The 13,454-nt window shown below is 49.7% G+C and overlaps 1 protein-coding gene across 10 annotated transcripts in view; it reads right to left on the reverse strand.

Annotated features, from left to right (window-relative positions):
* Window positions 1–682: 682 nt before the first annotated feature.
* The window catches only part of KLHL18 (kelch like family member 18), a 149,689-nt gene continuing 136,917 nt past the window's right edge, over window positions 683–13,454 (reverse strand). For 6 of the 10 annotated variants that reach the window (XM_067044375.1, XM_059077031.2, XM_059077035.2 and 3 more), the window contains 5 exons: window positions 12,350–12,486; window positions 10,578–10,815; window positions 6,527–6,631; window positions 4,662–4,773; window positions 683–3,920 (listed from right to left, as the gene is read on the reverse strand). In XM_067044375.1, the coding sequence (XP_066900476.1) occupies window positions 3,534–3,920; window positions 4,662–4,773; window positions 6,527–6,631; window positions 10,578–10,815; window positions 12,350–12,486 (979 nt within the window). In that variant the 3' untranslated portion in view covers window positions 683–3,533. The remainder of the gene's footprint in view (window positions 3,921–4,661; window positions 4,774–6,526; window positions 6,632–10,577; window positions 10,816–12,349; window positions 12,487–13,454) is intronic. The other 4 variants (XM_059077032.2, XM_067044378.1, XM_067044377.1 and 1 more) reach the window with 1 other exon arrangement.

Below are 13,454 nucleotides of genomic sequence, written 5' to 3' on the forward strand. Positions count from 1 at the left end.
GAGGCTGACCATAAGCTGACTTTTGGAAAAGTGTGAATGAAGAGTTTCCTAAAATCCACCACCACAGTAACCAGGATGCAATCTCAGGAAGGCAGATCTGGAATGTGGCTCTATCTGGGAAAGAGGAAACTAAACACTGGAGTCCGGTTCTCACACCGGGATTGAGCATACCAACCATGGTGGAAGCTTGCCTGTACAAGGGCCTGAGCTGCACCCCAGCCCTAGGGAATTGGTCTCTGGGGAGGGTTCTACAAGTCAATCTGTGGTTTAAAAAATTTCCAGTGACTTTTATGTGCACCAAAGCTAAGCTCCTCTGGTTTGGAGGTATAAAAAAGGAGCCGGGGGTTTTGGCTCCAGGTGGTCACAGGCAGTCACGTTCCACTTAGGAACTCTAGGAGTTTTACGGCAGGGAGTGAAGAAAAGGGGAAATCCAAGAGAAGTGGTGATCCGGACAGGAGCAAATATGCAATATGCTCATGAAGTCTCTTGCATATATTTTTCATCAGAACCCATTCCTATAAAATATACACATCTCTCCAAAGACTACTTTTGCCATGCTGCTGGGCTTTTTCCTTATTTTCACAGAAATATTTTCACTTTGTCCAATATTTTTTCACTGAATTACGATAAAAATATGATTTACCTCTAATTTAAAAAATAAAATCAGGAAAGGGCAAGAAGATATTAGGAGTGTACTCTTTATTTCTCTTTGGTTTCTTAACACAAAAGACATGCGTTCTATAAATAAAAGGAATTAAGATTTTTCTGGGAAACAATAAATTGGGGGGAGGGGGAATCAGAATTCCTACCTACTCACATCTCTGTGGCCAAGTCAAAAGGCTGGACTTCAGCTCCCATCCTGGCTTTGCTCTCGGATGAAACCCAGAAGAGAAGGCTCCTTGTATTATCTAAGGGGAAATACCCTAGGACAGCGAATGCCTCAGTCCTCTGCTCGGAGCTGGGCTGGACCCCAAGGTTCACTGTCCACAGTATCTGCCCTATACCCTTTTCACAATATCTATGGGTGGCATCTCTTCTTTTCATGGTTTTACTGGAAAGGCTCCAATACCAAAGGGTCAGACCAGCCACCTGTCAACAGTCATCACCATCAGACTGAGGAACCAACTGTGGAGAGTGTGAAAATGTTAGTGTTTGCTCACTTGTGCTCAGAGCCCAGATCAAGGCACTGGCTTCACCTTACTTGGAAACACTGACCCCAGGTGGAACAGTGTAACTTCTACCCCAGGAGGTGGGAGTAGATGTAGGAAGGCTATCACAAGAGCAGCAGATCATGGGAAAATGATCTCTCAACCCCAATGGCAAAATCTGGGTCAGCATCCTAGGGACCTGGTGAGGCCCCACTGGCTGATTCTTAACACATTCACAACCCAGGTTTGTCAGCGCTGTTGCAAATTCACAAAAGAAAGGGGCTTATAATAAGAAGACAAGCACTGATAACTCCTCTCTAACAGCAAACACAGACCCCACCCTCCTTCCAAGTCCACCTCTAACAGGCAAACCGACAGGGAGCGAGAAATGCCAGAGCTCTACCACGAACCCAGGCTAAACTATATCAGATTGTTAAGTCTTTTAAAATAAAAACATCATTTTCAAGTGCTTTTAGCAGAGGCCCAGCTCCTAAGTGGCAGGTAACAAAGGTACTTCCCTCTGGAAACATGGCGATTGCACACACTGGTAAACCTCACAGTCCCAGGGTACGAGAGACGTCTCAGGTGTCACATTGTGCCTTTCTGAACAGGCTTCCAGGACACCCAGGCAGGCAGCGATGGGCAGGAGACCAACCAAGTAGAGATTGGGACCCTGAGACCCAATCTTGCATTGGAAATGTATCCTCTTTTAGTCTCTACTGGAAGAATTTTAGAAAACCAAATTTTGGCAGCAGCAGTTGAAGGACAGCTCCACTGCCCAGTGCACTGGTAAGAGAAGAGTCCTCCTGTTGGGGGTCCCACTGTGCAGCATCAAGGTCCCATCCAGGGAGGAGGAAGGAGGAGCATGGAGTCTCTTCAAGAGGTCATTAGCTAAGATCATAGGAAGAAATATAAAATCTGTTCTTTGCAGCAGCAAGAGATTCTTTCGGCTTTTAGTTCTTTATGTCATAAAGCCAGCTTTGCTAGAATATAAAGGTCCACCTTGCTGGTCAGTCTGCCAAGGGCTGGAGGGGAGACCAGACCCCTGGAATTGGCGAGTGGATGGAGGAGCAGCGGACTGGCAGGGCAGATAAGCTTACTGGACCAAGCCAGCCATTGGCTGGTGGAAGGACCAAGTCTCTGGTTAGGTTCTAGAGGTACAAAATGGTCAATGTACCTCAGAAGCATCACGATGAAGAAAACTATCCAAGAATGAAAGATGGGCAAATGAGAATCTGGCCAGACCTGCTGTTTCCTGCTGGTCAAATGAGGAAGGAATGAAAGTGGGGTGGGAATCTGCATGAGTGCCATGGTGGCAGTGGGAGATAACCACAGGGGCATCTGGAGCCTCCAGTGACAAGCTGGGAGCTCCCACCTAGAAGAGCGGCAATAACTTAGCCAACTCTCTAAGCCTACGATTAAAAAAGTCCTCTGATAGTGGGTGTGAAGACAAACCCCACGAGCACCTTGCTACAGGACTGGTCGAGTGCGCACTGATTCTGGACACACAGGGGCTCAGAGGGAACCCCGAGTGCCATGCGAGGCCTTAGGACCCTGGGATCCGAATGTGGGAGCAGATACCATCGTTTTCACGTTGGGTGGTTTTCCATTTAAACACATATTTGCCTCTAGTATCTTTTATGTTTTCTTCTTGAAAAAAAATGTTCACTTAAAAAATTATTTTTCTTTTCAGTTTCTTTCAAGTGTTTCTTTCACTTTCCTTCAGTTTCTTTCAAGTATCTTTTATCCTCTCCCTCTGTTTCTCCTGAACAAGATGAAAAAGACCTCACCGAAATCCCAAAATTAGACACAGGAAAAGCTTCTGTTCTTCCTGCTTACTCAGCAACGCAGACAAAATTCTCGGTGCACTCGGATGGAAGGAGGAGGTGCGTGTGTGCAACCGGCACTGCCGTGGCTGCAGCCTCGCAGTGAGGACAACCCGGCCTGTGTCCCTCCTCTCCCACCCACACCCTACAGTTTCCAACACGCTTGGCCACTGAAGCCACCCCATCGCAAACTGGCCACAACACAGCCGGCGAGCAGTGGGCAAGGAGTGTCAGATGGGCGACCCACAGAGCTGTGGCAGGTGGGAGCTGGGCTTGGATGGAGCCTGTGGACATGTGGACCAGCAAAGCAGTCCTGTGTCACCAGCTGCGGGTCACAGAGGGGCTTCTGTCCCACGCTGTGCATCTTGATGACCTAGGCCTGAAGGTCACAAGGGCTGCACAGGGAGGGAGGACTTAAGCACCTGGAAAAACTGTACCTCTGGCGAGCTCATGATTCACCCTGTCTTCTGGTCCACCACCTCTTCCGGGGGGGACTATCCCTGGAAGGAAGTGCCTGTGTTTGTACCAGATCCCTACCCACCACATCCCACCCTTCGCCTTAGATGGTGAGGAGAGGGATGCAGCCCACACCGACCCCTCCCTCGTGACATGCCATGGGGGCCATAAACGTCCAGCGGTCCGTGTCTGGGTCGTACATCTCCACCGAGCTCAGGTTCGACTGTCCGTCGTAGCCCCCCACGGCGTAGAGCCGCCCACAGCTGGCCACCAGGGAGACCCGGCTCCGGCGTGTGTGCATGGGGACTATCAGGCACCACTGGTCCGCCACAGAGCTGTACACCTCGGCGATGCTGAGGAAGCCCGAGCCGTCGTAGCCCCCGCACACAAACATCTTGCTTCCCAGGGAGGCAGCTCCGTGCCGGCAGCGCTTGTTGAGCATGCCGGCCGCCGGGTGCCAGGTGGCTGTGTGGTGGTTGTAGTGCTCCACCTGCAGCGGGGAGAGAGGTGCAGGTTTGGGACAGTCAAAGCCAAAGCTTGGTCACCGGTGGCCCACCCGGCATCAGGCCCCAGGGGGAGGCCTGGGGACAAGGAGCTCTGCCAGTATGTGCTCTGCCCCTGAAGCCCAGTTTCCTCAGCTGCGCACCTGCTCGTGGGCTTATAGGGACAGGCGAGAGAGAGACGGCCTAACCTGACCAGTTCTGTTTACACCTGAGGAAACAAATCAAGAAGTTGCACAGGATGCACTGCTATGTAGTGACAGAGCCGGGATGAGAGCAGGGTCTCCTGAGATCCGTGCAGTGTGTTCCCTCACAGCACTGACTGACTTTGGAATGACGAGTAAGTGGCTCTCGAGATTTTTTTTTTAAAAGAATAAATGCAATTTCAAACAAATTATCCAGAAGAATGCAACTATTTGAAAATTCACCCTCTGTATGTGACTGGGCTTACTTTGGGCAGGAATTTCACCGGGTCTCACGCAGCATCCGCTGGGAAACTGAACGGGGTGGGGGTGGGGGTGGTATGGCCACACCCTACCTCTCTCCTTTGTGCACACTGGTTCCCATTCTTGGAAGCATTTCGGAGCATGTGGCAGATGGCCTGAGGCCTCTAGATGACACCTTACCTAGCAATGGCAAGGCTGAGGCTTTTTCAAAAGAATATCCTTTCAAAATAACTCTCAAGGATAACAAGAGTAGGTGCCCTTAGCCCAGGAGGAGCCCAGACTCACACTATTGAAGATCTGCAAACCGTCATGGCCGCCCGACACGTATATCCTGCCCTCAAAGACTGTAACCCCTGCAGCACTGCGATTGGAGCTCATCGGGGTCACCACAGTCCACCTTCAGGAAAGAGGCAAAGTAGAAGGGGAGCCATGAGATTTGGTGTTCCTGTCCTCCCAAGACAGCTTAGAAGGATTCAGGGGAACTGTGCTGTGTTCCGTCTCACCCTGGACAATCTCCCCACTTCCTACCGCCTCCCACGCCACCTCTGCTAAGGGCTCACTCTGGCTGCCGCCTCTCACTTTAAGCTTCGGGCCCATAACTGGTCATCTCTGCCAGCACTCAAAATTAGCATTGCCCATGCAAGACCTCTCTGACAGATCTGCTCCTCCATCACACTCCCTGGTCTCGATAATGGGACCACTAGCTACCTAGTTGCTATACTTATAATCTCAGCATTTTTATGACCTCTTCTCCATCATCCTCAACATTCTGTGGTCACCACGACCCCCCTGGTTTGCTTCCTAGTCACTGCTTGTCCCCATCCCACTACTGCTGCCCTAGCTCTGGCCTCTCACTGGACCACTGCAACAGTCCCCTTACAGGTGGCCTGGCTTTCAGACCATCCCCATTCCGATCCTGCACAGCACGTCCTCTAGTGAGGACTCCTGTTTCCTCTAAGGCAGACTCTAAGTACCTTAATGTGGTTCTTTACCACTTGGTCCTCATCCACTTTCCAGCTTCGCCTCCTGCCATGCGCCACCCACACCTGCTCCTCAGCCACACACAGCTCTTTCTTATCTCCAAGCCTCTCTTCCTGCTGTCGCCCCACCTGGGAGGCATGTCTCCCACTATCCACAATGGGTCTCCCCTTAGAAGACATCTCAGCAACCTGACTCTCCCTGCCAGCTGTGGGGAAGATGAGAGCCCTCCCCACTCTGTGCCCAAGAGCTCTAGACATAGGCACCCAAGGGAGGACGATCACCTTGTGCTGTGGCCCCAACAGACGAGGTGCTACTTAAGGATCTGAGACACCCTGCTCGCTGCCCGATACATAGTAAGTTGATTAAGTGAATGGAATATTGGCTTAAAAGCAATGTAATGAATCCATTCTACTAATGTACTTATATTGTTATAGTATAAGCAGATTCAAATACTGAAATGAAGAACTCGGGCTAACCTTGCCAGTGTTTTCCAAAGAGTGTTCCGCAAAATAAGTCCACCAGATGGTGACAGGTATTAGATAAAATGAAGTTAAAGAGGTTTCTCTGCCGCATAATTTTTCAGTCTTTAAAATGGTAATATGTATTATGGGAAGATGAGGCCTCTGGTGGTACAGACATCAATGTTTCCCAAGCTTCTTTGAGTATTTGGACGCACAGGCTCAGTGGCCATGGCTCACGGGCCCAGCTGCTCCGCGGCACGTGGGATCTTCCTGGACCGGGGCACGAACCCGTGTCCCCTGCATCGGCAGGCAGAATCTTAACCACTGCGCCACCAGCGAAGCCCCTTCTTTGAGTATTTGAAATGTAACTTTTTTTTCCCAAATCCTATCTTACCCACTTTGGAAAGTGCTGTTCATCTATTTCTCATCACTTTCACTTGCATTTCTGTTAAAATATGCTGATTTAGTTAAGAGGTACAGAGCATTAATAACTGTTTCCAAGTATCTAAGCAGACTGTTTTTAGAATTTATTTAATCATTCATTCATTTAACCAAAGGTTATTAAATACCTATTATATGCAAGGTACTACAGGGGCTAAATAGGTGAGATATTCCCTATCCTTGAGAAGCATGATTAAAAGACTGCAGTTCTGATTTTTCATACTGTTTAGCAAGCTCCAGTTGCCCCAGGGGAGCTGGAGTCCTTACTTGTCTGTCTCAGGTGAGTAGGTCTCCACAGAGTTGAGAGAAGAGTTGCCATCATAGCCACCACAGACGTAGATCTGCCCGTCCAGCACGACCGTCCCCATGGCACTGAAACAGAGGTGTCATCCCGATGGGCCTCAGACTTCTTGGGGCAAACTCTCACGCTCACTGAGAAGTAAACCTAGCCCCCAACTGCCTCTTTCTAGAACAGACCTAAATCCCAGGGATGTGACTAAGCAAAGTGTAACATTGAGGGGAAAGGAGCTGCCCTGTGGTTCCTCTTGCCTCCCACCCCTGGCCTGGGGTTACTTCCTCTCCCTCCTCCTCAGTCCCCGATATGCTCATCTTCCGCCCTCCCGTGCTCAGGGTCTGATTTACCTTTAAGGCCCAGGTCAAATTCCTCTCTCTCCTTCTCCAAAAGCCATCCTGGATCCCCCAGCAAGAATCACTCCCTCCCACCCCCACACTCCCAGAGCAGCTCCTTTATCACAGCTCCTTTATCACAGCTCCTGTCAGTCATCCATTCGTTCAGCAAGTTTTCATCAGGCCCTCATGAGGCACACTGTCCCACGCACCAGGTTTAGAGAAATAAGCGAGCCAGACCACTGCCCACGGGGTACCAGGAATCGACCTGACACCTCTTAACAAGTGGGGACCTCCTGGAAGACTGGGGTCTCTATCAGTGAGACCCTGACAGTACTTAGTGTGGTGCTGCGTACGTAACAAGCCCTCAACATAACGTTTGTTGTGTTACCTCGATTTCCCCACTCAATTCACTGTAAAGTTTGACAGACATCTTTTCATTGCATACATGGCCCTGCACGTCCCCTAATTTGTCTTAGTGGGTGAGGCAACAGCTTCTGTTCGTTTCGTACTTACTACACACATCAGGTGCTCCACACTTGCTATTTTCCACTCTCGCCACATCCTGCATGAAGCATCGCCATCACCACTGTATAGACGAGTAGCTGTGGCTTGGGGAGTCTGGGCTATCCTCTCAGGGCTGCCCGGAGAGAGGCATGCCTTAGATTTCAATGACACAAGTCTGATTCCCACACTGCTCATCATGCCAAGCTCTCCTAAGAATCTTCTACATAAAGCCTCATGAAAAATTAAACATGAATGCCAAGCTGCCCGATTCACTGTTTTCAAACCTGATGCTGGAGATCAAAAATGAATCTGGGTGCCTAACAAACAGGAAAATAAACTATACCAGGCTTTACAGCCCCCTTTCAAATGTACACAGCAGATCAAAGTGATCCACACGATGTCCCTGAACCAGGCTGCAAGAGGAAAAGGACCTGCCTTGGGAGAGGACTGTGGGAGGGTCACAAACTCACCAGACACGTCACTATCCTTCTAGAACTGGACAAAAGTAACAGTTTAGGAGTTCAACAAAAATGTGAGGAAGAATTGAGAGGTGCCACAAAACTGTGTGAGATTAACTATCAACTAAACGGTAAAGACAGTGTGAAGAGATAAGGGGAAGAAATGCTGACCAGTGTGGACTGGAATAAGGCATGGGAGAAGGCTCCACGCAAGCAGCCTGGAAGACTGGAGAAGGACAGGGAATGACGGCAGAAAGGAGGCTGTCACCAACTGGCTGGACAGAGGGTGTGTGGTTCATCAGGGGAGAAGTGACTATGAACATTTTAAGGTAGCCTGTAATTTAAAGGGGACGAAATGGAGCTGGGCCCACGCTACTAATAACAGAGCATTAACCACAGTGAGGGAAAGGGCTACCCCGGAGGGCTCCTCCCAGACAGCACTCCAAACCCTGTGACATCACAGCTAGCAAGTGGCCCAGAGCAGACAGACACACAATGAAGAACAAATGATTGCCATCAAAGCGAAAAAGGCCCTCCTGGTTAGGGATATATATGGAGCAGTGAGTCATCTGAGGCCACAGAAAGCTGCAAAGTATCCAAGGAGCAAGAAGGGGAAGCAAGGAGGCAGAGGTGGCGGGGGGAGGAAGGAACCACGAGAGTGTAGCTTACGGCTTCGGGAGGAGCAGATCTTATATACATATTTTTTCTTCCAAAAACAAAACTACTTTGGCCTTTTGTGAAATCTTACTGGTACAAAGGCAGACTCCCCCCTGCTCAAGGCCACAAACAAACACTACTGAACGTGATACACCATGTGTATCACGGACCATGTGTGACAGTTTCGTGTGACAGTTTCATGTGGCAAAGGACTTCCACACTGAAACATGACTCTTCCTCCTGACCACATGCAGTGACTTGATCTTTTTTTTTGGTGGTCACGTGATCTTACAAGTAGAAAACCCAAATCATGGCCAGACAAAGGGGTCTGTAAGGCAAATACTCAGATGAGAGAATTACAAAGCAGAAAGGCCTTTAAAGGGCAACTGGTTCAGTGGTTTTCGAACTGCCCCTTGCAAAAAAAAATTTAATTTAACTTTTTCCTCCTAAAGTTGGGCATATGTCAAGGAAGCTCAATACATAAAAGGGATAAACACAGAGCTGTTCTGGTTAAATGGGTAGGGGGTCTTGGATGGCTATCCTATCTTCCATTAGTTTTGGAAGAGAAACATCAGAGTGTCATCTGAAAGCAGGATCTCGGGGCTTCCCTGGTGGCGTAGTGGTTAAGAATCTGCCTGCCAATGCAGGGGACACGGGTTTGAGCCCTGGTCTGGGAAGATCCCACATGCCATGGAACAACTAAGCCCATGCGCCACAACTACTGAAGGCCATGCGCCTAGAGCCCATGCTCCACAACAAGAGAAGCCACCGCAATAAGCCCATGCACCGCAACGAAGAGAAGCCCTGGCTCACCACAACTAGAGAAAGCCCACGTGCAGCAACGAAGACCCAACGCAGCCAAAAACAAACAAACAAACAAACAAACAAAAACCACCACAATCTGGGGCAGCTACCCCAAGGGTTGGAGAATACAGAGCCTGTCCAGTTACATTCTCCCCCTCCAAAGCTCCTGCTGTCCAACCATGACAATACCCCACACACAGCTGACATAAGGAAGGATGCTGCCAGTCACTTTGGCACCAAGAAGACTAAATGGAGGCACTATGTTTTCTTACTCAGGAATGTGAGCAGGAGGAGACAAGTGGCTGGAAGGCGTTAAGAGAAATAAGTTCGGGACTTCCCTGGCGGCGCAGTGGTTAAGAATCAGCCTGCCAATGCAGGGGACACAGGTTTGAGCCCTGGTCCGGGAAGATCCCACATGCCACAGAGCAACTCAGCCCATGTGCCACAACTACTGAGCCTGTGCTCTAGAGCCCACAAGCCACAACTACTGAGCCCGGGCGCCTAGAGCCTGTGCTCTGCAACAAGAGAAGCCACCGCAATGAGAAGCCTGCACACTACAAGGAAGAGTAAGCCTGGCCACAACTAGAGAAAGCCTGCACACAGCAACGAAGACCCAACGCAGCCAAAAATAAATAAATAAATAAATAAATTAATTAATTTAAAATTTTATTTTAAAAAAAGAGAGAGACATAAATTCGGTCCACCTCACAACTAGCTGTGTGCTCATGCCCGGGGGACATGTGGCATCCAGAAATAAAGAGCAGTGTTGTGGTTCACACACTCCCTGGTAGTGAAAGCACATGTGGGGCAGGGATCCTGGGGGAAAGAAAGTATAAAGAGGAACACCTTGGATTCCCTTTTATGACTAATAAAGTTAAATCCTCCTTATTCTTCAGGTTTCAACTTTAATCTCACCTCTTCCCTGAAATCTTCCAGACATTCCAGTCCAGCTTCTCTCCTGCCTCGCGTCTTCCATAATACAAACCTTTAGTCCTTACCTGGCACTTAAATAATAATACAACTTCCACACGTCCCTGTCTTCCCTGTCTTGTCTCCCCAAGTTCCTCAAAGGACAAGGCAGGGGTTTTACTTTTAAGCAGATGGGGGCTGGCTTCCAGGAGGTACGGGCAGTGGCTGGCCTGGCTGCAGGGGATCCCCAGGCTGAAGCTAGCGTCTACTTTATAATGTGCGCTGCTTGTCTAGCATGGGGTCCCCCAGATGCCTGGCAGGTATGCTCAGGACATACAGACCGGCTCCCAGAATACCTTCTCTTGCTATTCATGCTCCCCACTCGGGTCCACGTGTCTGTCTCTGGGTTGTAGACCTCCACAGTGCTCAGCCGCAGCTGGCCGTCATACCCCCCGATGGCATAGAGGAGTCCGTTCACCACGGCCACACCGACACGGCTGCGGGCTGTGGTCATGGGATGGCACTTCTCCCAGCGATTGGCGATGGGGTCGAACACTTCCACCACATTCAGTGAATCACCTGCATAAAAATTTGCTACTCAAATTAAAACAAATGAGACCGCTCGTTTAGATCACAGCTGTTGCTCAATGATTATACGGAATGTTCAACTTCGTCCTATCAGCTCTTCCCGCAGAATTACTCAAGCCAGGAGGGCCCACTAAGAAACTGCAGCCATGATAACCTCAAACTTAATTCTTTAAGGAAAATCAGAATCAGACAGGAGGCATTTATGTACTTTCTAGAGAGGGCAGTTTTAAGTTGCAAGGAGGTTCTTCACCTGCTTTAAGGCAAAGGTGAAGGCAAATGGATCCACTATTTCCCCGACACAGAGCAGGAGATGGCTTCCAATGCGACTCTCACTTCCTAGCAGTGACCCTCGGCAAGCTGCCTTGTATCCCCATCTTCTGTTCTCACATGTGAAATAATCTCCATAGCAGAGTTCCCATGAGGATTAAATGATATAATATGTAAAACACTTAGCATAGTTCTAGAATATACCAAGTGCTCAATAAATAATAGTCACAGTAGCAAGGAATAGTAACTACAACCCTACCGTTTTCATCAGTTTTTTAAGATCAAATAAAATAACCCCCTCCCTGTTTTATTCTGCTTTGGGACACTCAGCACCTGCCATGCTCTAGCATTTACTAGTTGAGGACTTACCTTTTCCAGGTCACATGGTTAACAAGTAGCGGAGGGCAGTACCCACCTCCCATTAACTTTCAATTAAAAACGAAACTGCCCGGGACTGCCTGCCAGCTCCCTACCTCCCACCAGCTCCCCACCTCCCACAAGCTTGGGCTGACTCTGAAAAGGCCTGGCCTTCACATCCGAGGTGACGACTCCCTGTGCCACTGCACTGCAAGGATTCAGGGGTCTCCACTGCCCTCTCCTAGATTGCTACTACCCTGCAGTGGTGCCTGGGGTGGGCAGGAGTGGGGGTGCCCCATGGAGGTTTCCTGAAAACTTGACTGTATGATACAAGAACTGCCAATAACACACGGACTACAAGGCATGTGGGTTTCACTGGAGGTAAGAGGTGAAGAGTAAAAAGTATTGATAGTGCAGACCATACGTATTTGGAGAATCTTCCTTCTTATGGTGACACTCTCACAGTCTAAGCCCAGAGATCCACATGACCGAATGTGATTAGCCTGGTAACAGAATTGGGTCTCTGATTATATCCTATCCAAAGCTGAGTAAATCCCATAGGTGACATGATATTAGGGGAAGAGTGTGGGCTCAGGAACCAGGACCTGAGTTCTAGTCCTTGCTCAGCCAAAAGACTTGTGTGAACATAGCTAAAGTTCTCTGGGCCTCGACTGCCCCATTGTGAAGGAAGGGGGCCAGGTCTCTGGGGTTTCTAAAGGTCCCTTTTGCGCTGATATTCTGCTTCAATGGTATTAATATCTGACATGCGCTAACTGCGGAACAATTATATAAAATCAGGAGGGATAAAGGTGGTGACATGCAAGGGGGAGGAAGCAGAGGGCCAGGCTAGGTGGTCTGGTGCTTCTTCAACCACGGCATCCGAGACAGGGCTCTACAAAGGGGAGCTGCAAGATACCTGCTGAGTTGAGGCCCCCCACGGCATAGATGAGCCCAGCGATAGACGTGCAGCAGCGAGGCCGAGTTCTGAAAGCTGGCAGGTGGGGCCGGCGCTCTGGCATGAGGTGGTAGTCCTTTGCTTCATCCACCAGGTCCCTGGAATAAAGTGCAACATACTAGGACAGGAGGTATTCTCTCCACTTGGCCCACATTTGTAGGTCTGAGCCTGGCTCCCCCAACCACAACTGCGGGGGAAACATGGGAGAAGAAGCCTTCTGGAAGGTCTGGTCTCAAAGGACCCAGGTGAGTCCAGGGAAAACTATACACAGCTATCAGGACGTGCTCAGCATTGGAGGGGCAAGATGAGCACAGCCCACCTCTGTTAGTTTAATAGAAGAAAAACAGGGTGTTCCCTAAAATAGCTAGCCTTGGGGAGGTTCAACAAGCTGCTTGCATCCTGTTACCACTCAGAGCCAGCTCTTCCTTTCCATCCCTATGGCTCACATCCAGCAATTAACAATCTCACCTGGACTGTGGCAGCAGAAGCCAACTGCTCCTGAGAGATCTCCCTGCCTCCAGCCCCACCCCTCCATTCCAGCCTCCACACTGGAGTCCAAGCTGGTTTTCTAAGACCCTTTGATAACTACCCACTGCCTACAGAACAAAGCTCAAACTCCCCAACAGCACCCTTGAGACTAATCATCACAGGGTCTCAGCTACCTCCAGCCACAGCTCCACCCCTCCCTGACACACACACTTTCGCGCTGCGTGGACCACGCCACTGACTTCCTCCTGAACCAGCTGTGAGTATGAGGAGCAGTTTGAAGGAAGATGCGTATCTTCCTCTGCTGCTCTACTTTTCTAACAATCCTTCTACGGGGCTGCCGTCTCCTGAGCTGTTTTGGTGGCTCTGCTGCACCCTGTTGCTTTTGATTTACTCTGGGTAACACTTTTGCATGCTGCTAAACATGCCCCACCCCTGCCCATCACTGTAGCTGGGCAGACCCACCTGAGGCCAGCACACTGACTAATGTTTACTGAAGAGGATGAGGAGCCCCAGGAAGTCACCAATAAGTCAGCTGCCGGTGTGGACAGGGTCCGGGCAGGCAGTATAGACGCCTGTA

The sequence above is a fragment of the Kogia breviceps genome, chromosome 10 (assembly GCF_026419965.1).
Source record: "Kogia breviceps isolate mKogBre1 chromosome 10, mKogBre1 haplotype 1, whole genome shotgun sequence".
Lineage (NCBI taxonomy): Eukaryota > Metazoa > Chordata > Mammalia > Artiodactyla > Physeteridae > Kogia > Kogia breviceps.